Source organism: Coturnix japonica, chromosome 4, assembly GCF_001577835.2.
Source record: "Coturnix japonica isolate 7356 chromosome 4, Coturnix japonica 2.1, whole genome shotgun sequence".
Taxonomy (NCBI): Eukaryota; Metazoa; Chordata; class Aves; order Galliformes; family Phasianidae; genus Coturnix; species Coturnix japonica.
Window position 1 is genome coordinate 57,379,957 of NC_029519.1, and position 27,294 is coordinate 57,407,250.

Here is a 27,294-nt window from a genome sequence, read left to right on the forward strand (position 1 = left end):
TAGCATGTTCAGTTTACAATCAAGCACATAAAATTAAACTTTTAGGCTGAATCCTATTATTCTTTAAGTTTACACTTTCAAAGAAAAGCGGTGGCAAGATGCGTGCAGTCATTATAGTTCCCACCACGGCATTTCTCTAAACCTTCGCTGAAGAAAAAATTACTTGAACATATTCTAAAATGCATCTTAAAGCCGTTTAACAAACTTCATATTTAAAACCTGGCAAAACTCTTTGGATTCTTGTACTAAAAATTAATACAGAAGCCTTAAGCCCATTATAACGAAGTTTATTCAAATTCTTGAGCAGAGTATACATAACATTTAAGTACTTCCCAATGAGATGTTTATGGTATATATCTATAAATTAAGCATTCATTGCATAAAACTGTATTCATTTCTCTATCAGCATACTATATATAAATTATCACAGAAACAGATGAGCCAACAAAATAGTCTTGAATACATCTAGCAGTGGTGCACAGATAAGCTGGTACTGATGTTATCTTCATGGTAGGCAGCTCTAAATGAATCTTTCTTGAATTCACTTAATTAAGAAGCTGAAAAGAAAGTAAACATGATTAAAAGCTGAAAAATGCCTATAAAATATAGCATTATAGTTATTCCAAGAGAATAAACAAGGATTTCAAAACAGTCATTTGAAAAGCCATTCAACGTTTGTGTAATAATCTCTTAAACTTTTTATATCTCATTAGATAATTACTAAGTAAGCATGAAAGTCATCAAATAAAAACCTGAGTGACTGAAACTTGTATTTTCATATTAAAAACATTAAAAAGCAAAATGCACTTCAAACATCTGTTCTCTTCAATCAAGCTCTGCACCTGCTCTTACTACTTAAAAGTAAAAGCTACATCTCCTGGGAGATGTTTCAGGTTTATTTCAATCATTCTTCCTTGTAGAAGTGGCCCCTGAATGGGGAGGATCTAAAGGACTTGGCAAGACTCTGTAAGGCTCCAGACTCTTTTGTTCATAATATTTTAATGAATTAAGTAGTTTCAGACAACATTGCTGCTTCTTCATCCCTGGAAGAAAACCTTGCATTTAAAATAAATATAAAAAAAGCTTACGTTTCACTTGTCATACATTTCATTTTAGGTTTTTCAAGGACACTGTCAAATGAGACATCTTTACAAAGGGGAACGCAGAGAGAAAGAGTTGGGTGCAACCACAGACTGAGCTAATTCACAACCACAAAATAATGACAGGCTGAATTGAAGAGTTACTGTAGCTTCACTGCCTCTAGCTTCAAATGAAAGAACTTCTGATTCCTCAAAGATATACAGTGTGCTCCAATATACACATTGTATTAACTTCAACACTTTTCCATTCATGGCATAATTAACCACTCATTACAAAACAGCCATGCAAGTGCCATGAGCTTAAAAGACAGTACCACTATAAAGATGTTCCCTGCTGCAAAAAGTTGACATGCTCATTAAGCAAGACATACAAACCAGGGCAAAACAGATGGCAGCTGGCTGGGTGCTAGAGGGTGAAATGATTATTGAAAAGGAAATGCAAGAACAACTGTACAAAGAGAACTGCAAGTTGCTGAACAGGGAAGTAGGAGAATGCTGTAGGATAGATATGCAAGGCCACGTACAGGAAAGAAGGAACTAAGAAGAAAGGAATAAAGACTATGGGAAAATTTGGGGCAGGAAGAATAGGAAGGGTAATCAGACAATGACAGAATCAGGAGAGGTGAAAAACTAGAAGGTACAACTGTAGGAAAATATAAATATGGCAGTGTCATTTTGAATAAATATTCTGCTACCATATCAGCTGTTCCTTAGTTTGTCTGTAACTGAAGAAACTTGGCAGCTAAGGCAAACAGCAAAAAGGTAACTCAGAAGTTACAGAAGTCTAAGACGGAAAAAGCCAAAGGTGGAAAAAAAAAAAAAAAAAAAAAAAAAAAAGGGGAAAAAAAAAAAAAAAAAAAAAAAAAAGATCAGGAGGGGGCAGGGTTTCAGAAAAACCCTTAAGGACAAGTTGGGCAATATCTGTTTAAGTCTATCTTAAAAGACGCACTATGGAGCCAGACACCTGAAATTTAGAGCTCCTGTTCTGTGAAGGACTAGAAAACTCAGAGGGGACTGTAGAAGTCTACGGCTATTCATGAACTCAGTACAACATCTGATGATTTAGATAAACAGAAGAGACTGGGCTGTTTTCCATTTCAGTGGGCAACATTTATTTTTATCTGAAAAACTTGCTGTGCAGTCATAAAAAGAGAAAAAATGAGGAAAATAATGGTAAAAGTGTATTATCATTCTCCTGTCTTGTAAAATTATCCCGATTGCCTCAGTTTTGAAGGAACTAATTTATTTTGTTGAATACTACAGACCTGACTATGAATATCACCATTTAATGGAAATAGATTTGCCAGTTCATAAATTTCAGGTGAATAAAACTAATTAGGTGTAAAGTCAACATAGAACATCTGAGCAGCTATTTATAGCACTTGCATTTACTAATATTTTGTCTGCAGACACTGTTTATTTGTTCTATTTACTTACATTTTAACAATCTATTTTTAAGAAATAAGTATTTTATTCAATTGTAGTTAATTTCAATTGTTCAATATTATTCAAGATTTCTTTACTGAAACTAATTTAATTACATCGAGGGTAGACATTTCTTATATGGCATATACAGTAAATGCAAGATCTCCAGCTCTGTGTCTTGTCTGTTCTTGTTGCTCTGACTCTAGACAAAGAACAAATACTTCATGTCTGACTTAACTTTTATGTTTATTTCATGAAAATAAGGAATCTTTTATTTATCATGCTTTCTTGCAGCTTATTTCTTTTTCTATGCTAGTCACTTCAGAATATGTATTTTCCCATTCTTTTAGTTCATAGTTCTGAATGCTGATTATTTTTTATGGTTTAACTAAAACCTCTTCACCTTAACGTTTTCAGTAATACACAATTGCAATTGCTTTAAAGGCTCATCTGATAATGAAACTCTTTATTGCGGTTGCAAAAAAATTCTTAAAGAAGATACACAATGCCAGCAACTTAATAAAAAATTACATAAAGCCCTCAAATTTTCTGTTGTTCGTATAATTTAAAATCATATTAAAACAAGAGTGCATGGTAAGACCTAGACTTGAAAGGACAATAAGAAATGCCATCATAATAATGAAATGACCTTAAATATTTCAGAGTCCACTTCATAAATTTCAGTGAAAGATAAAGCAAAACAAAACAAAAATCATGGGTAACTTTAAAACAAACAAACAAACAAACAAACAAAAAACCCAACCATCATTAAACACTAAATATGTCTGTCTGCTCTCTTAAAGAAACCAGCATTACAAATACTTTTATTGCTACTATTCACAGTGATACACTACTCTGCTACTGTACCAATGTATTCTCTCTTGTTCTCCTCATTCTTAATATTTTATGTGCTTTCTCACCAACCTAAAGTAAAGTTTGCACAAAACATTTCATGCTCTTTTCTGAATATGAAAGATAATTCAGATTTCATCTTTTTGGCTTATAGTTAAAATTGTACTCCCTATTGTTAGCATGTATCCCAGTTACTGATAACATTTTGTTGAGATAGATAGTGAAATGCTCAATGACTGAATAGCTGATGCTTATTTAATACATCACTTATCCAACTTAAATGCTGGAGTGAGAAGGCCTCTAAAAATACTCTTTGGATATATCAACACTCCTGGTCTTGTTACAGAACAACAGAACTGCAGGGGTTGGAAGGGACCTCCAGAGATCATTAAGTCCACTCCCCAGCTAAAGCAGATTCCCAACAGCAGGTAGAAGGGGATAAAGGCAAAAATGTACAACAGTGTGAAATAAAATTAATGTATTATCAATCAACCATTAATGACAACAATTCAAACAAAAGTTTTAGCAAAATGAAAAATTCTATCCTATTCCCACAAAAAGGTGGTTTAGTAATAGCATAAAAAGCCCAGACAAATTTATTACATGCTTACTCATCCATCATGATACTATATACCCTGTAAAGAACTTCATGATGATCTCAGTTCTGCATCACTTCATTAGAATTTGTAACTATATAAACAAAAGAAGTCTTCTTCAGAAAGCGTATGACATTGTCATGAAGATGGTTGAGACAACTGAAATGTCAGTGGCAAGGCTAAGAGGTAGTTTCCACAGAAGGTGCTAAGAAGCTGCACAGACTATTCCAGAAGGCAATTTACAAACTCCATACTGATGAAATCTCACAGTATTATACTATAGGGCCCTTTACAGATCACTTTCCATAGCAGAATGGAATAAAAAGTGGGAAAAGACCTGCTGTGCATATTGCAAGGAGAAGAGCTTAACAATCTCGAGTAGTAGTACAAAACTGAGATTACAAAGCTGGCTTCTGTACTAACACACAAGACCTACTAATGGAAATCAACATTAAGTATCAGAAAAAAATGTAGTATCCCCCATTTGATGCATTAACATTTACTGTAAAAAAAAACAAAAACAAAAACAAAAACAACTAGCAGAATTGATAATATTGATAGTTCTTTCAGTCTCTACTTACTTGAAAACACAGACTTGTGAATCTGCATTACCAATGCTCCGCTTATATATACTTTGTACATGCACTAGATGACAATCCATCATATCAAAAGATCTGTCAGCAACATGTTACTATAAAAAACTGCTCTTATACATCTTAGCTGTACTGTAAAGCTTTGCGCAGCATGTTAAGACTTTGTCAATTGTATAAACATGTTTTGTGTGTGTACATATGTGCACATACATACACATTTATATGCATACATATATACAGTACATAGGAAAAAGATGTTGAAAAGGAGCAAAGCCTGGGGCAAAATCAAGAACAGCACAGTTTCAAATAGGATTTAAAAAGAAAAAATAAAAAAAAAAACAATGGAGCAAAGTTATTAATCTTGGAACCAGTTGGAACAACAAAAGACTGACTTTTTCTCATTAAGTATCTTTTAGATTTCTTACGCAAAAAAGCTTTGGGTTCCAGTGGTAAAAATTAAAGATTTGTTACCTAAAAACTGTTCTTAAATTTAGACAATGTTATTAAAATATGTAAGATGAGAATTTAATGAGAAATTACCTGTATGGGTAGCCATGGTATTTGGAGCGGAATATGGACAACAGGAAGCTGAAGAAAAAGACCACCAGACCCAGGCCTACCAGGCATATTACTGGAAAGAAAATAACTTTGCTTACTAGCATATAAAAGATTTTAAACTGGAATCTCTACAAAGAATATTATTTATGTCAATCATTTATACAGAATTTTGACAGTGAAATACAGAAACATTGCTGCTTGCCTACTGATGTTCACTATCTTCTGATAGGATTTCAAATACACATGGAAATAATATTTATTAAGAAAAAATAACTTGTCAGTTTAAATGTACTTTCAAGAAAAGAGAGCAGCAATTTGCACCTCAAATGTTTGTGGATGCAAACACCTTACTGCTGATAACAGATTTAATAACCCTGTAAATTATACATATCAAGCAATGTCATTTCAGGTATTTGCTTGTTCTTTTGGAAAACAAATTACATTTAGAAAAAAACATCCCTGGACTAATGGAATCATTCTGCCTCTAGTCAACCATCTCAAGCTAAAGTAACTGCAAAGGCTGTTTAGTAACTGCTTTATCGAATTCTTAGTGGCTAAAACATTTCACTGTGTTAAGTCCCAGGGCTGGCAAATAAATTACTCTTAACAGAAATATTATGTCTTTGGGTACTGAAGTTAAGTAACAATGACATAGACCTTCTGAGAGCACCCAGATGCAAGCTCTTTGAGCCTTTTCAAGCTAAGAATGAATTGGCAAATTAAATACTTAAATTAACAAATGAAATCTGAAACACTAGTTGATACTTTAGTAGTGGTAGCAAAAAACCTTTTCAATCATCATAGCTCAATCAATTGTGCACAAGTGGAAAAGAGGAAATATTTTACAGTCTGATGTACATACCTGAGACGCCTCTCACCTATGAGGGCTGCTCTGAAAGTAATGCCTCAGCCCACCACAACGGAGGAGGATGTAGGTGGTAAGGCAGTGGAGGTTGAGCCCTAGCAACAATATCCTGCTACACTCTAGTGCCATGTGACAGCAGAAAACGTGCAGTCTGACAAAATGGTATCTGACACAGAAGTGTGTATGAAGTACAGGTGTGTCACTGAACTCCTCCACAAAGAAAAAATGGCATCCACTGACATGCATCAATGCTTGACGAACATTTTTGGAGACCAAATGTGAGCACAGTGAGGCAGTGGGTTATTTACTTCAGCAATGGTGACAGCAACAGTGGGTCACCTCTGCTGGTATAGATTTTTATGAGCTCAGCACACAGCCTTTTGCTCACTGCTATTGAAATGCATAGCTAATGAGCTAATGGTGGTGAACATGTTGAAAAACACTGTTTTGTAGCTGAGAATTTGCTCTCTCAAGTAGTTGGTGTTTTTGTATCCACTGTAGTTTCCATGAAAATAAATAAACAAGAGGCATTAATTTCATAGCAACCTAAGTACATGTGGTAATGGTTTGGTTCTAGTGAGCTTATTTGATTTTGAAAGCTTTTCTTCTTATATCATTCCTAGGTAAGGCAAACTTTTGCTACTTGACTGGAATACTGACGCTTCAAAAGTGTCAGGTTTTGGAAAAAGAAAAAGCAACCGTCCAGTCAGTGAAGACGAAAATGGTTGCTGTTTTTCATTACAACCGACTATGTAAAAAACTGACATACATCCATCTAAATGTTAAAACTTCTGCAGCTATTTTGAGAAAATTAGTCCTGTACAGATATTATACACACTCTTCATCATAGAGAACCTGCCAGTGATTTCAAACCACGGTGAAATGAACTGTTAAGCACGAACAACACAAGTTACACAGAAAGCATTCAAATTAGGACCACAAGTAGAAACAAGTCTGAACTTGTGCTATAGCCTGTTAGGACATATTCTGCACTGTTGTGCTTCCACATTCCTTTGGAGACATACTGTACAAAGTGTAGCAAGAATTTTTTTTCCACTCCTTTGCTTGTGGTCACAAGCATTTTAAATGCCTAAACTCATTTTGAGAATGTTTTGAAATTCCTGTTCCTTAACTCACAGACTTTCAATATAATATAAAGCCAATAAATATTGACACTATGCTTTTCTATGTCATAGAGATACCATGTCAAGTTGTAAGTTGACTGGGGATGCTTAAGACTTGTTTTTACTGTTACAACACCTTAACATAATTTTATCTATTGAAGCTCTATGCTATACTCTTCTCCACCCCACAACATGTAAAAATTAGTTCAAGGAAGAGCTTTTAAAAACTTAATCAGATATTTACTTGTAACCTCTCAATATCTTTTTAACTGTAATAACATTATCTTAATTGTGCTAAGTAACTTACTTCTCCTCTTCCCAACATCCCCTTTGGAGGTAGCAGCTTCATTCAGGAGCACCATTCCCATGGTGATAGCAGCATCTGTATCACCATTGTCAAGGAAACAGCAGATGTGTGGATACCTCAGAAAGCCACAAAGGCACTGCTAAAAGCTAAAGTTTTCAAAATGATAAAAAACATTTATATATAAAATTGCATATCACAGTCTACTGTACCAACAGATTCACCTAGGGGAAAAGTAGGTAATAACATTTTCCTTTCAGCATTCTACATAAAAGAGGAAAGAAGGTTCAAAAAGCTCTATAAGAGTAAGTCCTTATACAGAACATATGACTTTTCAACAGTTATGGAAATAGATATCCCCCAATATTTTCCAGTATTTGGTATATTGGAAGTAAAGGATTTTACAAAATGAAGTCTAAAAGAATGAGAAATCATTCCTACTCCACAGTGGGTTTTTTAATGAAAAAAGTGGACTGCTTTATCTTTAATCTGCTTCTCAGTAGACATTTGCTCAGTCTTTAGTGTCATATTGCAGCAAAGAAACATCCCAAAAGCAAGTCCTCAGTCACTCTGAGTTTTATTGCCTAATTATTACTGTTAGGAATACAAACAACTATGTAACAATAAAACAATATAGCAAGATCTTAAACCATACCATTAGTCGCTTACTTAAAACTCCATAAATAAAAAAGAATGGTTGCTACTTCCTGTGTTTAAAATCCATTCTGAGGAGGAAGCAGGCATGAATGCCACACTGAAGCAGGAGTGCGTCACGTGAGCTATATCTCACAATTTCAGAAAACATGAATTTTAATAGACACAACTCAATCTTGAATAAGGGAGAGATTTTTAAAATTTACTTTCCCCAGGCTAGGCAGCAGGATGACAGACTACCAAATTTAAGAAATTTAAGAGACATATTTAACTTTACCTACACATATAATAAACACAAGATGGTTCAAACATACTACATCCATGAGCAGTATTTCTAGACTCTGACATTATACTGGCTATAACATTATTAACATTTTTTTTTTTTTTTTTAATGTTAAAAATGTTCAAAATTAGACAAAAATTCTCTAATATATCTGAAATTTCAGTTATACAATTTCAATTGAAATGAGCTTGGACAAAAGTATTTAAATATGCCAATGCTAGCATCATTTCAGTTCATCAGAGATTCAGTATCCTGATTCAGACTTGAGATTTGTGAGTTTTCTACATGTGGATTGAGAAAAGTCAAGTGAAGAATAACAGAATTTACAAAGCAAGCACTAGTGGCAAAATGTGGCATGTGTTCACATCAGCGAATGGGCAATGTCAAGGCAATGTAAGCTAAAAAAATTTTTCAGGTGTAGACATCTACCTATGGTTCTAATTTAAGACACTTGCAACACAGGCAGAACGTGGAAGTAATGGGCTCAGCTGGAATAAATTGTGGAGTTTCGCACAATATCATTGTTCAGAAATATGAAAAACTGGGGATTTACTTCCTCCTGAAATTAGGCACTCTCCATCTTTCTAATGATGCTGACCCACTTTACTAGGAAGAAAAAAATGCAATGTTCTTAATGGCAGAGAAAAGCAAGGGAAAGACTGCAACCAAAGCCCAGCAGTTCTAGGGAATAATCTCTTTGGATTCTCAGTCTCAAGGCTATTTATAGTTTGTTGTTCTTTATCCCCCAAGGCGTCAGAAAGTCAGAGTAAATATACCAAGGAATTTATTATTAAATCTATGTTAAGAGAGATATCAGAATCACTATTATTTCCTCTTTGAATGGCTGTTTTGAAAGAAGAGCTCTGAAATTTCTTGAAGGCAAAAATAACCTGGTAATACCATGAATGCTTCAGACAGACATTATATTACTACTGGGAAGACTGCAGATGAAAGAAAAAAGGAAAGCAAGAATAGAACAGTGGGTAATTATAGAAGGACTTTGGAGGTTAAGATAATGAAAAATTTGTTTCTTGGAGCAAATTGAAACACAAGATTTTTCCTTGTGTTTCACCAGGAACACAGAACGCTGGGAAACATTTCTGTACTGTGTGGGTGACAGGGCACTGGCACAGGCTGCCCACATGCTGTGGAGTCTCCTCCTTGAGACCTTCAGAAACCGCCTGGATGTGGCTCTGGGCACCAGCTCTGGGTGTCCCTGCTGGAGCGGCAATGGGACCACATGGACCCAGAGGGCCCTGCCTACCTCAACCACTCTGTGACTCTGAGAAAATGCTTTATAATGGTCATTAGGACCTGTCATGTTTTACACATACACCTCATTCATCACACAATTATCAAAAACCTTACTAATGGATATTAAAAATTAGCTACCTCAAACATGTTTTCCCTTACGTCATCCTTGGGTTTAATCACATTTTCATTAAAGCCACAGGCTAAAAGAAACTTTTTTTTTTTAAATGTTCACATCAGGCCTAGTGTCACAGATAATGTACAGTATCTTTAAATGCTCTGTTCATGAATTGATTTTATCTTAATTCTGCTACAGTACTCAGTAAAATATATATTTCCATTCTAAAAGTACTCCAATAAATGGAGTAATATGGAAAACAACAGAAACATCCCAGGAGCTTATTTGTAGGCTTAACAGAATATTTTAAAATCATTTCCCAAAATATCTGGAGGAGGACAAATGGAATCCACACTATTAGACAAATTAGAAGAGAATGTGAAAATCACCTCCTAAAATTTTTTTCTGAGCATGAGAGACTGGAAATTTCTTGTGCTAATCATATGCTTCTAAGTAAGACTAGAAAGAGTGCCATGAAATTTACTCATTTCTCTGCTTTCAAATGTTAAGAAAGCAAAAAATGATTTGATAAAATTACAACAAAGGCTGAAAGAAATACTGCACAGATTCCACGTATATTTCTACCATGTCAATAAACCCCCCTAAAGCTGAATTATCTAATACCAAATTTATTTTACCAATCTCTCATTTAGATTTATAACAGTAGTTAGTTTTGTTTTTAGTTTAATAGAATCATAAGGAAAAATCAAAGGAAAAAATAATGCAAACAGCGCTTGACTGCAGCTCACCAGAGCGTCTCAGGGTAATGCTATGCTTTGCAAAGCTTTTGTACTGCTATGTAAACAAATTTATTTGCTTGATTACCTCCTGTGATATTGTACATAATGTGATCCTTTGCCTTTTACCTTATTTTTTTTTAATGGACAAACTGGGAAGAACATTTTTACAAAAGCAACATATCCTCTGCAACTGAGAGCAGATCTATAACCTGATATATAGCTAAACTGTGCTTTTTTCTCCCCTCTCTTTTCATTACCCCTTTTTTACCTCTTTTCATTACTCTTTTCCCCTCTCACATCATTACCCCTCCAACTTCTTTCACATTGTTACTACTTTTGCTTCAGTTGTTGCTTTCTAACTTCAATCTTCATTGGGTTTTCAGCTTCACTTGGTTGATGTCAATGACAGTGGATTTATAACTTCACACTCTAACAGTGACTGAGTCACTTTAAATATGTTATGTTGAAGCAAAACTTCAGTCAGTTGAGTCTCGATTTCAATGCAATCATTAGCTTTGTACCATAAACTATTTAGTTTAAATTACGATTTTGGGCTCCTCTTTCTAGCATTGTAAGTTATGTCTTTATATTATTTTGATATTCCACAAAATAAAAGCAACAGTCCTGTTCCAGAAATAATCTTTTTAACATATCTCATTTCTCATTTCAGTAATACAGAATTTGAAGTTTTGTCAAGAGGTTACTTGGACAGTCATTCACCTTCAAAAAGTTTAATAGCATGAAAATATATACTTGTTTTTCTGATTTCTGTTAATCTCTGTCACTATGCATTATGAAACTACACTGAAAAGGGAATCGTGACACACTCAGATAAACTACGGATAGCAAATGTTTTCAACTCAGATGCTTTCTGGTAAACATATCCTTTTGTAGCAATTTGGTAGGTGTGTCTACAAAGACTGTTAAATATCTTTCAATTTTTAAATTTGGAATTATTACAGTTTTACCTACTACACTGCTGCCCCTTTTCCCAGGTGGCACATAATCCTCACTGAAATTGAAACTGATAACTTACACTTGTTACTTAGCATTTTTGAAAAGGCTCTGAATACTTTGATAAATGAGGAGAAGTTTAATAGTATGATGAAAAACAGTCATGATCAAAATTCATAAGATTATTCATTAAATGATCGGCAGTAGCAGAGTATGATATTTAGCTCTGCAAATACCAAGATGTTTGATTGGAAGTATTTTTAAGAAAAATAATTTGATCAATAAACTCTATAATGACAGATACCTTACAAAATGAAAGCAATCACTAGTAAATTCTGGATTCTACTAGGGCATGCTTTGACTGAAAATTTAATTACTACTAAATCTAGACAGAATACCCCAAAGAAGAAAACCTGGCATTCTGCAAGTTATTAATGTGATGATATACCATTTATAACATTTCTTCACAAATTTAGTCCTAATTGCTGGTAAGTGGGGAACAGAAGGAGATAAAATTAGTTGAAAGAAAACTTGTTAAATTTGTTAAAAAAAAAAAAACAAAAAAAAACAGCGGTGTCATTCATATGTTGTTGGATTACTGCTAAGAGTAAAAATCCTAAATCAACAGCATTCATAATAAGAAGCAACTATGTTGTATCTGTGGACTATTCAATAATATATGTGCAAAAATAACTAAGGGACAAAATGTTCATTCAATCAACTCTGTATTCACTTTATTGTTAATTAAAATGGGGACAGTTTATCTCTCAACCTTCAAAAACTTGTAGTTCACTTTATCATGCATGGAACAGACAAAAACACGAGTATCTTTAGTAAAGGGGTATCAAGATTAACAGGAAAATCTATGACTTACTGTATACTTTCCCCCCTCCTACCCCCAGACGAATAAAAAGTAAAACACAATATGCTGTCGCCTTATGAGAAGAGGGCATATTATACCAACCTAGAAAATTATTTGCCTTAGCTTCTCCCTACTAATATTTAAACCTCTAAAATACCTGCTATACTTTCAGAAATATTGAATATGTATTATCTGTACTTATGCTTTAACTGAGCAATTTCAAAGTATATTTAACTTTCAGCTTAAATTTGAAAAAAAAACAAACATAACATGCATTCCAATCACTCTACTCAGGAAATACTATTTAGCTATGTGCAATTCTTGAAAATGAAGTATTAGTGACTTTTCCATTTTTTTTTTTTTTTTTTTTTTTTTTTTCCCCATCCATTATTTTTTTAATGATAGGGTAAAGAAACTAATCAAGAAAAGTTATGGTTCTGAAGTGAAAGTGCACTCATAGTTTCTTTTATGACATTGTTGCTTCATTTCATGAACAATGAGTCTGATGTTCTACTCTTCAGTGCACCATCAATTCTGAATTAGACCAACCATCCCAGTGGATGATTCAAGAAGACCTGAGGGCTGAGGAATGAGGTAAGTTTAAGTTACCAATCTTTATATGTCCGTACTCAGTGCAGGATAACTCCACATGTTGATAAAATGAGCATAGTTCAAAAACAAAGGTTTTTTTTTTTAGTTACAAATGTAACTCACTCATAAATTGTACACAATCAGGTCAAACATCAATATATTTAATTGCCTGAATTATAGCTGCAGGGACAGTCATAGTAAAAACTCTGAACATTCTTTCAGACCAAGACTCCTTGGCTTCAGCTCTTCAAGAGTTTTATGAATTATTACACTAGTTTTGGCACTCAAGTTCCCCTCAACTCCTTGAAACCAGCAATTCACAACAGTAAAGGAGCTGTAAGTCTGCATTTCATCCATTTAAATGTCAACTAAAGTACAACATTCTCTTTTTTGATGCTTTTCCATCAATTGTACAGCACAGAGAATCAATTTGATAGTAATATAGAAACTGCTATAGTGAAAAAGTTCCTTTATTATTCATTTGATTACTGTCAGCTTCAATTCATGAGATTTTCACAGAGATTGTCATTTTAATCCAAAAATAATCTGATGGAAGCTGCCCTCTTGTGATGCTCTTAGACATTTGAAAATGGAAAGGCTGTATAAAAGCTTTAGAAGAAGATAAAGATTCAGGAATGCATTTTAACTCAACTGCAACAATGTAGCATAGATATACCTGACTAAGCTTGTACTAAATCACTAATCAAATATTAATCCCTCCATTTCCAGGCTTTACAGGCTAATTTACATTCTACTTATTCATACTGGTGTAGCCTTTTAGGATCGCATTTAAAATTAACTTTGTGTAGATTAATTTTACATTTAGTATTTATGACATTTTTGTTTTTGTGAATTATATTTGATGGACTTTAAGGGTTTGTCTTGTCCATCTTACAGTCACTTATAATGTAGTTACCCACTGCATAAAATAATTTCTGACCTTCTTTACATTTTATAATATGGTTCTCGAAATTTTCTGTTCTAGAGGCTCATGAATCATAGATATGTCCACAACTCCACAATAAGCAGATAAAGAAAATAACTACATGAACGTTCTAGTAGTTTCATTTCTTTTTAACACATATTTTTTAAAACAAGCTGTATTTGAGATATTTATCAATACCGAATTTACTCTTCTAACACTTTGTTCCAAACAGTCACGAAGCACTTTATTTCAAATTCTATACTTGTTTCAGTACTTTGCCTCATCTCTTTGCTAGTACACAATCTTTTAGGAGGCATACACATCTTTTCTCTAGCTCTCTCAAAGCACCGATGGATTTTTTAAAGAATATCACATACCTCATATATGACTCTAGGCTAGTATTGTACTTTCTTTTACTTTTAAAGATCTGTGTAGAATTGTAACAGACAAAGCTGAATTTAGTCAAGGACTATTCAATTAGCTGTCTGGGACTACAGAAGGTAAAAAGCTTAATTCTGGACTATGTTTCTGCATCTTTCAGTCAAACAATTATGCCACTTAACAACTAAAATACCCATTAAAGCTGTAAGCTGATAAAGAAACAATGAAAAATGTTGTTGTCTTCAGTCTCCAGTTCATGAATGCTTTTTCATCTGTGTACTAGCGGTCAGATATTTGTAAAGGCTGGTAAGGAAAATCAATTGGCAAAGCAACAGCTAAATTTGCTTCACAAGATTTTGCACTTCTACTGGAAATTTACAGATAGCCAGATACTGAAAAAAGTTGAAAAATCAGTGAGTTAGCAGTTTCGTACATGGGACACAAAACACATCTGAGAGCAATTCAGCAACTTGTCATTCAATTAGCTGATGAAAAACACTGCATGTTGTACTGACAAACGCCCAGCTACAAACATAAAGTCCTTAACGCATCTCGGTGGCATCTAAGAGATTTTAGTATTTTCCTCGACAGTTCATAATTATGAATTATTTTGAGATCAAATCAGTTGGTGAATGAGGTAATGGAAAGAAATACCAATATCATCGATTGAAAAATAATCATTTCCTTATGCTTTCTTACATTTGGTTGGAGTCAGGCACTCTCCCAAAGAGCCTACAAGGTTAACAGACACTAGTGGACAAGTGCAAGCAGAGCACTGAAAACAGGCAGCATGCTTTGTTACATTGATTTATAAAGTTAATTAAGAAAAATGTTTTAAAATAATTTTGTTCTATTAGTTCCATATTTTTCAACAATGGTGATCTCTTTTTTCCTCACCCTTAAGATTAAATAAATAGAAAGTTTATCTCACTGCTGTGATTGGCATCTTCTTTTACATAATTTCTGGGGGGCACAGTTTGATTCCATTGTGAGTAACTGATAATGTCTTAGAACAGAGATCTAAACAAATATGTTTCTAGGTCTAATTTCAAGCTCCTACACTCAGTGACCACATTTGCACAAGCTCTACTGACACATGGGAAGGCAGCTTCCATTTAAATTCACTCTGTGCTTAAGTTTCCTTAAACCAAAGAGGCACTCAGTATACTTCATTAAATTCACAGTGTAGGACAGGAAATGTCTTTCGTAATAGGTGTAATTTAACCACTGTGGAAAAGATTTGTCTTTTTCTTCATAACCAATCACGCTCTTTTTCCTTTTCAATCAACATCTCATATCCACCTACACAGCCGTCACATTCAATTCTGCCTTGGGAATTCAAATTAACAAACTGGAGAGACATTTCTATTTTCACTTAGATGCATGTATTTTTATCAGCGTTGAAGTTAAGCAGGTTTAGCAGCAATAATGAGAAATATTATCAGGTTAATATTAACTGCTAATTCCTATAACAGTGTCCTTAGATTCACTTCTTTCTGTGCAAATAATTTGTTTAATAAATTGAACTCTTCACAATGCAAATATTTATGGTAACTTCTAGCTTACTCTGTATTATAAAGATTTCATGTTATTGCATAAAGAAAAAGATGCATTACAGTCAAGTCAGTTTACTTCACAAGGAATGACAACGGGTATTCATTAGAAGTATTGGTTAGTGAAATGAAACTGAAAGACTCATTTGTTCAACAAAGCCCCTCCAGCCCTACTCCTCCTTTCTTGCTGTATCTTAACACACTCATAATTACAGCTCAGTCCTGCATATTCCAGTGATTGATACAGCTACATTTAATACCAATAGCAGCACTGATTGTGCAGTTTACTTCATATTTTTCCTACCTTAAAAAGACAGCTCTTAATTTCACAGTTTAATCTCTACCTGCAGTTTTTTTGTTCTTTATGAATACCGGATTTTTATTTCTGAGACACTGTCTGTGACCCCTTTTCTGCCAGGAAAGGTCTGAAAGAACAGACACCAGCAGTCTCAAACATCATTGCCAAGAGGGATGTGTACAATTTTTCAGCTTGGAGAGGAGCACAGGAAGATAAATCTACATTCTATGAAGCCTGAAATAGATTGAATAATTAAATTAAAATTAAAAAGTGCCAAACACTATTTCCCATGTTTTAACAAATGCACACAACAAAGTTTCATTAAACTAACAGTGCAAAAATAAAATACTGTGCCATTACCAGACCGAAAAAAGGATTAAAAAGAAATAAGAATGTATTCATCAGTGGCTAGGAGATAAAATATTGTAGTCTAGTTAGAAGATCTCTACCTTGCCAATTACTATTTGATGTTTTAAACTTATCCAAAGATAAGATTAGAAGTCACTACTGCACAAAGATTTAAACCAACAATAACTTGAGAATATGCTAAGCTTTATAGTTAAATTGTAACATGTTTAGATATATCCTCTTTTTTATGTAGCAGCCAATAAATACTATGTACACTGTCTGCGCACAATTAATTATATGAATATACAATTAATTATATGAATTGACATCCATGTATGTCAATTATGCGGTCCCAGCATCCTCAGAGATATTCCAGCTCTTCAGAGGCAAAAACTTTTCATTACAGACTGTGCAATGTCTAGCATGTTGGTAGCTCCCATATAAGTTACTGTTTTCACATCCATTTAACAACAACATTAAAAATATTTCCATTAAAAAACAATCAATATTATGCTCTTATGTTATGCATTTTTTTGTTTGTACAGACTGCTATATTTACTCTACAGCAAATATTGATCCATTTCTGTCATGACTTATTTATCACTTTTTAACTTCTTAGACAAGTCACAATATTGATAACGCCACATATGTTCCTAAATTATTCTGTGCACAAATTACACACAGTTGCTTGGAGGAGTGATTATCAGGCTTATATAGGAATAAATATTGCCATATATTACATGAAACTTTCATTATTGCAAATGATAATCAGTTATGTTGCTCCTGGGAAGGAAACGCAGAATGCTCTGAAACTCAACAGACATTAGCTGAACTTCATGCCAAACCAGCTAACTGGGGCAGAGCTAGCCTGGAATAAATAAATAAATAAATATTTTTTGCATAATAATATTACTGAAGACTCCACTATGAGATCAGCAAAAAATCCAAACAGAATCAAAGAAGAACCATAAATCATAACCAAGCAAGTTCTTTCACTGTTCTGCCAGGTACTCACACACTAGGTCTTATTAGGAAGCACCTCTTTACAGAAAGGGTTGTTAAGTACTGGAATAGACTCCCCAGGGAGGTGGTTGAATCACCATCCCTGGATGTGTTTAAGAGCCGTCTGGATGTGGTGCTCAGGGATATGATTTAGCAGAGGGTTGTTAGAGTTAGGATACTATGGTTAGGCTGTGGTTGGACTTGATGATCTTCAAGGTCTTTTCCAGCCTGGGTAATTCTATGATTCCATGATTCTGATTAACTAGGATTTTAGCTCAATGAATTTGATTCATACCAGAACTAACTGCCTGGGTGCCAACCGAATGACTGAACAGACATTCATGTGTGTGCAGCAATGTTTATTAATTCTGGATTTGCTTAAGCACTAGCAACCAGTACCTTGTACTGCATTCTTTCTAATGGGAAAACTGTACTGAGATGCCAAGTCAACTCTGTATATTTGGATATATTACAGTTTAGATATATGAGACCTATGTCTTGACAGGGTGGAGATACTGTTCTGAACTAAAATGCTCTCAGAATAAGTACAAATGCACTGAAGCTATGTTGTACTGGAGTTTGACCAGTGATACTTGTGAATAGAGCCAGCTCAGCATCCCGAAATGATAAGGACCACAGGACCATTTGATTTCAAACAACAAAAGTATCATGTTTGATTCTGAAAGACCTACAAATTCTCATTTCATAGGATAAAAAGAATATCAGAATTAAAAGGACTATCTATTAGGTAAAGAACTGTTTATCTAATATTAAAAAGTCTATTCAAATTTTTATTTATTGCAACCTAAAATTCAAAGGTCAATATCAAAATAGAATTTTTTTTTTTTATTCAATTACTACAAGGAATCTTCACCCAAGTTGTAAGATATTGTGAACTCCAGCCTCAGTAAGACTGCCTCTATCCGCCATCTCTAAGGAGCTTCAAGATGAATCAAAACCTGGATTTTGGAAATGAAATATGCTTCCTTTATTAATCTGAAGAACTTTTTATTGGTTTTAATGCCTTCAGAAAACTTTAAATCAAACATGCCAGCTAGTCTAATCTACTTCTAAGTGCACTGCCAGTATTTAGTTGACAAAAAACATATAGAAATAGAAAATTAGTCTCTACAAATAATCAAAGTGCTATTTTTCTTTAGTGTTTTACAGATTTAACATCCAAAGTACTTCTTTATTACAGTGAATTTACTTACTTTCAGTATGTTACCACTAAGACATACTAACCATATTTTAGGACTATAACTATCTGTTTTAAATTTCATAATAATTTTAGGCATACGTTAATTTATTTAATTTGCTTTTATAACTGAAAAAGTATGCATGATATATTCACAGGTCCTTCTTAACCAGCACTGTCCTTCTTGTGCAGTTACTGCTCTGGCCAAAACAGCAGATCTTCATACGGTAAAAACAAGTATAGAAGTGGAACACAAATTCTTATTTTCTCACCAAAGATATTAAAAATTCACTGTATAAAGAAACTCAACTTTTCATTACAGCAACTAGCAGGAAGTGAAAACCTTGTCCTTGTTCTTAGTACTAGGAAGTAAAAAGAAGCAAAGAAAAGAAGCATGGACAAATCCAGCAAAGTATTGTCTCCCTTAAAATTCAGTGCAGCTTTTAAACTTTAAAGAATGCAGTGAATGTATGACTGTTTCTCAGTATGGCAAACTTTTTATTAGTTCCCATATTTTCTATCAACATTTCCTGAATAAACAAGTAATAAAGAAGCAATGAAGCAGCTAATAATTACTACCAAAACTGTTAGGATAAAGAAATATTAATTCTTTCATGCTTAACTGTTAAAATCTGTCAAGACTTCATGTCACTTGTGAAATGCCTGTGTGCAAAATCCCAACTCAATAGTACTGAGCTATGAAATGAGACCTTAGAGAATTCTTTCTGCAAGTGGTAATGAGCAATCTTACTAAAAGTATTCTTTCAGCCAGCTGCTTTAACTTAGTTAGTCAGCTTCTCAATTTAAAGACAGTATCTGCCAACAAGAAAAAATATCACTTTCATTTCTCAGATAAACAAAATATATAATGAACAAAAGTTTTATTTATTTTTCATCTTGGATGGGTTTTACTTTTATTTTTCCCATTCTCACAGCAAATTAGATTTGTTTCAAATAACTTTTTTCTTTTCCATTGTGGCATTTTGGGGAAAGCAAAAAGCATTAAATAACTGTGACTACGCTAAAGAAAGCTTAGAGAAGGTCCTAAAAAGATGCACACTATCTCCATCTACCATGTTTGTTTAAAAATGCATCAATTAAATTACTAATCACTGAGTGTCTGAGTGTTGACTTTGAAGTTTTCTCTCCTCTATGTTAAACTGCCCCAGACTTTCCTCAGATGAGAGGCACAATTCTACTTTAATAACAGTTAATAGTGACCACAGTTTCCACTTGCTTAGCAAAGCTGATGAAAAGCAACTTAAATGAAAGAGTACATGAATTTTTCTTATTTTTTCTTAAACATTCTTTAGACGTATTCGCCACAAAAAACGTAATTTGCTCTGACTCAATAGGAATGAAAAATTGAAAGCAATGTCAGAAGAAACTGTGAGAAATAATGGGACTGGGTTAATTATTCTCCTAAAAACAGGATGCAAATTATTTAAATTAGATAGTAAGAAAAACATCAATAATTAAAAAAACTCCACAAAGACTACTAGAGGACAGACAATCTCTTTATAATTCATTAATTAATTTCAATTTAAGGAGCTAGCATGTTCCTATGATTTAAAACAAGTAAAATAACCTAAAATATAATGTTTAACTTTTAAAACACAGTGAAAAAGAGAAGAAAATTAGGTTCAGCTACTGCAAAAATAACACTGAATGGAAAAAGATTAGAGGTATAACCAGGCATTAAGAGTAAAGAAGAGATAAGGTACGTGTTAGTGAAATGCAATACTGGCTTTCCCTGGTACTTAGTATACTAGCTAATATATATTATATATATATATTATATATAGTATATAACTACACTATATAATATAAACAGATTATTTAATCATATACTAAGGCAAAATACAATACCTGTTCAAAAGTTCAATGATGTTCACTGTGAGAGCAATTTCATTTAATAGTACAACTTGTTTTTTTTCTATTCATCATGATTTTGAAGGATACTCAGTAGAAGAATGATGTGCGATTCTGCAACAAACTGAGCCTGACTGCTTCCATGGATGTAACTCTGAAAAACAAAAATTAAAAAATCCTCTTCAATACAAAGAATTCAATTGAAAACGACACAACTGGGCATATATGAAGGCAAATAAAATCTGATTTTCAGAAAAATATAAACCGCAGCAGACATAGCTGAACAACACATACATGTGTATCCAAATTTAGTCAAAAGGAACGTCAAAAACAACTTTTAGGGAAATTGTACATATACACAGGATGTAATACTTAATATACAAACGCGTGCTGCAGATATTCTCACAATGTTAAAGTGCATATGAATTTATTTGCTCAGGACATACAGAGAAACAAAGCTGATGAAATCAAGGACATGCCTCAGCATAGGTCTGAATGAAGTTAAAACTGAAACTTAAAAAGCTGCCTTTAAAAAGTCAGTTAAAATGTCAGCCTTTTCTGCTCTTAGACTGACTAAAGTTACTTCATGAAAACTTTATTCCATCATTTTCAATGAAGGTATTCTTATATCCACAAAAAAAATCATAAATAAAATTCATACACAAAATGTTTTTGCTTGAAATTGCAGTAAACACAATAATGGATGCTAAATGTGAATAATTTCAAATATTCATTGTTAATAAGCTCATTTTGTATGTTTCTTGTTAATACAGGATACTATTCAGAAATTGTTAAATGTTTATTTTTACTAGGTATGTTATCAAACAAGAAGGTCTGTAAGTGCACAAAATGAACAAGATTCTCTCTTTTCCTCTACTATATGAATTGCAATTATTCAGTGCAGTTTGCTGTGTTATCATATGTGAAATTAAATATAATTCGTTCTCAAAGTGTTTTTATACATATTCTTCCAGAGCACAGATGCAATTTCCACCCCAGTCAAATAGATAGAAAAATGCTCGCTCCTAATAACGTAAATTAAGGGAAACTTTTTGCCCTCTGTGTGGTTTCAAGGTTATATTAGTTTGTTTCTCCTACCTCTGAGATTTTGCTTTAATTCATTTTAATTTGAATAGTTCTGCCTAAATATCACTTATGTCAAGATTTAGAACAATTCCAATTTAAATGCACTAACACTTCAGCACACAAAAGCATGCCTTTCATCCACACAAGTTAAATTCTGGTTAATTCACTGTCTAAATATGTCATTCATAAGATACTATACAACATTTTTTACTCAATGGATGGTTATCTACTGCTTTTAAATTTCAACTTAATATGTTAGTCCAAATCAGAAAATTAGTCCAAACCTAAAGCATACAAGAGATTCATGTATCTAAAGATGCAGTCTCTCAAGTAATGTGTCTTTTCTTCAACAGGATAAAGATCACTGATCTCATGTGATTATCTCACTGCAGTATGATTACGACAATAATCCAATCTGTATTTCATGACTTTTTGCCAGGGCCCCTAATAAATCTCACTAAGGCAAAATAGAGTGATATAAAGAAAAGAAGGAAGTGGGAATATTTCTCATTAAGAAAAATTAAAGATGAAGCTAAAATGCTCCTTAATTGACCATTAAAATGCTCCTTAATCACCATTCTTTGCTGCCCTGCGCAGTCGTATAAAGTGGCTGTCATATTAGTGTTAAGACTATGAATAACTTTCATAAAACATTTAGATAAGAGTGATTATTTTTATTGAAAAGCTTTATATTCATTTTTCACTTTTACGGTAGCATTTTAAACCATTGTAACATGATTGATGGGACAGAATTCAAAGCATGTATACATACATACACATGAAATGAGTACAGGAATCATTCTTCAAACAGCTCACCAACATTAGATTGCTTTGCTTTCATCCTAGGTTTTCAGTTAGAAATCTTCACCTAGCTTTTCACTAAATTCCCCAAGAAACTGATTTTACGGCATAATGTCATAATGTAAAATATATTATGATAAAATACGTTATCTCAGTATTTTATTTATTTATTTATTTATTTATTCATATCAGGATTTTCCAGGAGCTGTTTGAGAAGCTTTCATGGGACAAAACACATCAGCAAATCAATCTCCCTAAAGATAAATCTTTAAGAACAAAAATTAGGAAAAGAAGTATTCTTGTTATCACTACTTAAAGTCCAAGATATCAGCAGATACTTAGAAAAAATACATGGACTAGACAGAGTTTATTTGCAAACAAAAAGTTTGATTCAAACTAAAATAAACAAAAAAAAAACATGGAAAGAAATCTTTCTAGAAGACCTAAAGCAAAGATTCTACTTTGAAAAGTAGATGATGAATATGAATTTCTGGTTAAATATCTCAAAGGGATGAATGTTATATTTTTTGGAATATGAGTTTTCTCAGTACTCCGTGATCCTCAGCACATTCCAATTGCATAAAATTCTTGAATTTTGGTTATCTTGAATCCGAAAAGTCTTTATTTTCACAATTTCATCCCTTCGTAAAATTCTGAACAACCTACAAACTACTAAGGGACTGAGGAGTAAGATTTCCATTTTTGCTATCTTTTCTGCTTTCTGACACTTAATCCACTTCACATTTGGAAACACTGTGAAGTCTATCTAGCTGAGAATGCTCTAGGCAAATGCTTTAAATAAACTCATGAATAAACTCAGTATTTCTCTTTCATTTTAGAAGCATCAAGGGGGAAGACCATATAAAATGCAAAGCTGAAGTCCATCAGAACAGATGCAACCACAGAAGAGCTCTACAACCACAAAATTACCACAGCTGAGACAACGGAAAATTCAGTGCTAGAAAAACTAATAGCAGATGTGAAATACAAGTGGCTAACTCTCTGAACAGCGTGTCCTTTTACAGCTTTAACATTGTCCTATCTCAGGTTTAATTTCACAGAGCAATCTGAATTGCTAACTAACTAAAATAATAATTTAGCTAAATCAGGCCACTATATTTGGCAGTTACAAGCAATTGTTTACTGAATAAAAGTTTCTATGAAGTAGTGTTAAATATTAATCTACTATTTGTAAACTCATTAAATATTTAGTGTTATAGAACTTCAGATGGTACATACATATAATCCCTCACCAAGCTATCCAAGGATAACAACAGTGTAATATATTTTTAAATTTCCCTAAGTACAACATATGCTTGTGATTCCCCTTCAAGACTGAAAGTTGCCACGTTCAGTAAAATAGTTGAGTTAAATGTTATCTGTGCTCTGTCCTCTCTTCTGTTAATGTTATATAAATAAAGCAATCAGAATAAATAAATAAATAAATAAATGGCATCTATGAGTTATCTTTTTACGAGGGTGGATAGCGATAGAGGAGCAGAGGAATCTGACAGAATAGCGTCTGATAAGAGCTGCCAGCAGTACTGTGACAAACAGCTGGATTTCACATGTGGTTATACTGAGGTTATATGAGACAGCCAGCACTCCCAAATTAACCCTAGGGAGGACTTTCCTTTTGGATAGTTTAATCTTGTAAAACAAGCAGGACTCACAGAACAGCTTCCTCAGACATAGAAAAAGCTGAGGTACTCAATGAGTGCTTTGCCTCAGTCTTCACTGGTGGTCAGGCTTCTCGTGTCTGCCAGGACCCTGAGCCTCTAGGTGAGGGTGCGAGGAGTATGTGTGACCACTAGTGAGCATTTATTATTATGCAAAGGGAAGAGCAGGATTAGGCTGCTAGTGTTGGCCATGTGTACATAAGCTCTGCATTAAGGCAGGAGCTGGTTAAGGCACTGTTCTCTGTGCAGATGCACACAGGCAGCCTGTCAGTGCCATGTATATCTGCATTCTATGGTACATGCATAGCCACTGGAAGAGGAGGTATCCCAGGGACTTAGGAACCCTGCTGCTTCAGCCCTAGCAAGCTGGGAAGGAAAGCTGACACAGGGCCCTGCTCACTGGATTTGGCTTTGTGCAATTATTCCATTTCATACTGCACAGAAAAGCAAACAGGAGACAGCACCAAAGGAGGTGAGGACTAACTAGCTGACCATCTCTGAAACTGCTTGCCGATCTGAAGTAGAGGAGAAAAAAAATGCATCTACATGCTGTACAGCTGTATGGGAGGCCTGCTGTGAGATAGCTGCACATCCACATGACAACAAAGATGACACAGAACTCAGCTACAGACAAAGGAACAAAATTCTGATTACACCTTATCTACATTAGGTTTTATCACTCTATACCCAATCTAAACCTATTTTCTGCCAACTACTTTCCGTGGGCTAAATTCTATTCAACCTGAGTTTTGATGCTTATGATTTAACACTTCATACATTAATATACCCAAATTTAGACTGCACGTAGAAGAAATCTCAAGATGAAGACTATCCCCTGGAAGAGCCAAATTCAGACTAAAGTAGGTAGAAAGAGGTAAAGTAACACACTAGTTAATTACTCAAAAATAAATTTACAAACTCCACACAAATGGGATAAAGCACTATCAATTTGTCTTAATTTAGCACATTAACACTCAGGATGAAATTCATCAAAAAGAGGAACATTATGCAAAGCTATGGATTACTTAATTATGAGTATGTCTTCAGAATAGCCTACTTCAATTACAGTCAATCAATTTTGCCAAGAACTTACATTAGCTGTAGCAATTTGTTATTTTCTCTTAATCTATAGAGCGAATAAACAATAAAAAGAACACTGTTTATCACATAATCTTTCTTTATGTTTTCAAATTAACATCCAGGAGTACCTTGACTGACTGCACTACTTAAATACTTAAAATGCACAAGTTCTTATAATACTACTTGCATACTTTCTCACTGTAAAAGTTTATGCAGAAAAAGGTCAATCGTGGTATGGAGAAATACTAATTTATTCAGTAAAGAAGCATTTCAAGGTCAAACACCAGGATAAATTTTTACTGTTTGTTTTCATGACTACATAAGAATTTCTCTTGGAAGATTCAGTTTTTCACATCAAGTATGGAACAGTGAAAAACATTCTGATTCATAGCTTTCGAACTCTTTCATTGCAGTTTCTTGTTTACATATCATGCTTTCTAAAGATCAACATAGTTTCACCAGGACCCTGTGCTCTAAAATGTCCTCATTAGTAGGTAGTAGTACCTGTTGAGTTCATACATACAAATAAGAATTTTTACTTAAGAACCCAGTAGGATATGAATATATCTGAAAGAGTTTAATGCTGAAAATGTAAATAAATATTTGAAGTAATATCTCTATCAAAAGAAGAAAAACATAAGGTGTGACTCCACTTACTAATAGTCAGAACCCTTTGACTAATCTAATCATATATTCATTTCCAAAGTTATGATAATGTTCAAATGTTTAATATGTTTGTTAGTTCTTTTTTTACACTAGATATGCAGTAATAAAAAGGCTTATCTGCAAATGATACTTAACTGCTTCACAGCTGAATGTAGTATTAAAAACAAAATAAATCTAAACTCGGTATTAATTAAAAACTTGATATAATAAATTTGTTTCTGGCAAACTGAAAATGTATCACTACAGCAAGAAATGCGCAGCAAGCACTTGAAACAACAGTTTGGTTTTTTTTTCAGGGATCTTTCTTTTGTTTAACAATTAAATACGATCAGTTTAATTTAGCTCTAACCCACAGGAAATAAACTTTAGAAAGCTGCTAGCTCTGTGAACATCTCCAACTCAAATGATAGCCAACAGAATGCCACTCTGGTGAAAATTTTATTTGTTGTGTTGCTCCCAAATAAAATTACGTTAACCTATCCCAACGTTCTTGTTGTAACCTTTAGTATAGATGTTGAGATGACCTCTTACCTCATGTGACTGTAAAACATATTAGCTACATTGGTTTAAATGCTATGGATAATTTCCTCCCTTTTTAAGAAATATGTCAGTGATCTCAAAAAATTATGTACTGTAGCAAGGCATAACAATCTCACACAGACTCCTTGATTCACTTGTTAATTAGTTCCATGCCTGAGCTCGCTGCTGTATTCACTGTTGCCTCAAACCAAAACACAGTTCAGAGAAAGCAGCCAGCTTTCACAGGACTGGTTAGTTGAGACAGACTGTGCTGGCTGACTTCCACAGAGTCCATCTGGCACTGAGTACAGAATATGATTTGGGTTCCCAAGCCTTAAGCAAAAGTGAAGAGATGCTGCTTAGTTTTGCCATCTAACTGGCTGGGAAAGGTAGTTGGTGTAATTTAAGATAGTATACAAATTCTGGTTTATGCTACCTAATTTGATTGCCTCTAAACAGCTTTTACTGTATTACTTGGTGCATCTAGAAGTGTTATGAGAGGAATTATTTAGTAGAGGTGATCTTGCAAATGCAAAAACTGTAAACTCTCTGCTCAGCTATATAGCATTAATTCTGAGTAAGAAATTATCCTACTGAGAGAACTCTCTCACATTTATTAATTACTAAATAATAACAAGACAGAAAATACAGCAATCCTTTGATGAATCACTGCTCAGTGAATTTAAGAGGGGAAAAAAAAAAACCAACAACAACAACAAAAAAAAAACCACAAACTTGAACTTTCATTAGGAATAGAATAATTGTTACCTTTATGACATTGAATTCCCAAGTTACCTAAAAGAGTGGCATGCAACAAATTTATTTTCCCTGAAAGGGCATTATGCATGTGAGAAACTTTAACAGAAATGAAATTAAAATTTTCAGCATCTTTGAAATAGCATTCGGGTACAGTGAGATAGTTTACATAACAGATTAGCCAACCAGCCTAAGAGAAGAAAATTCTGTAGCTGCGATACTTTTCTTAACAAATTAGCAACTTTTAAATCAACTTATAA

At 33.7% G+C, this 27,294-nt stretch overlaps 1 protein-coding gene across 1 annotated transcript in view; it reads right to left on the minus strand.

The window, feature by feature from the left end:
- Nucleotides 1–270: 270 nt before the first annotated feature.
- The window catches only part of TUSC3 (tumor suppressor candidate 3), a 99,386-nt gene continuing 72,362 nt past the window's right edge, over nucleotides 271–27,294 (minus strand). Inside the window, exons 7-10 of the mRNA XM_015862354.2 lie at nucleotides 20,538–20,601; nucleotides 7,421–7,495; nucleotides 5,107–5,197; nucleotides 271–557 (exon numbers count right to left, since the gene is read on the minus strand). Of these exons, the coding sequence (XP_015717840.1) occupies nucleotides 542–557; nucleotides 5,107–5,197; nucleotides 7,421–7,495; nucleotides 20,538–20,601 (246 nt within the window). The 3' untranslated portion in view covers nucleotides 271–541. The remainder of the gene's footprint in view (nucleotides 558–5,106; nucleotides 5,198–7,420; nucleotides 7,496–20,537; nucleotides 20,602–27,294) is intronic.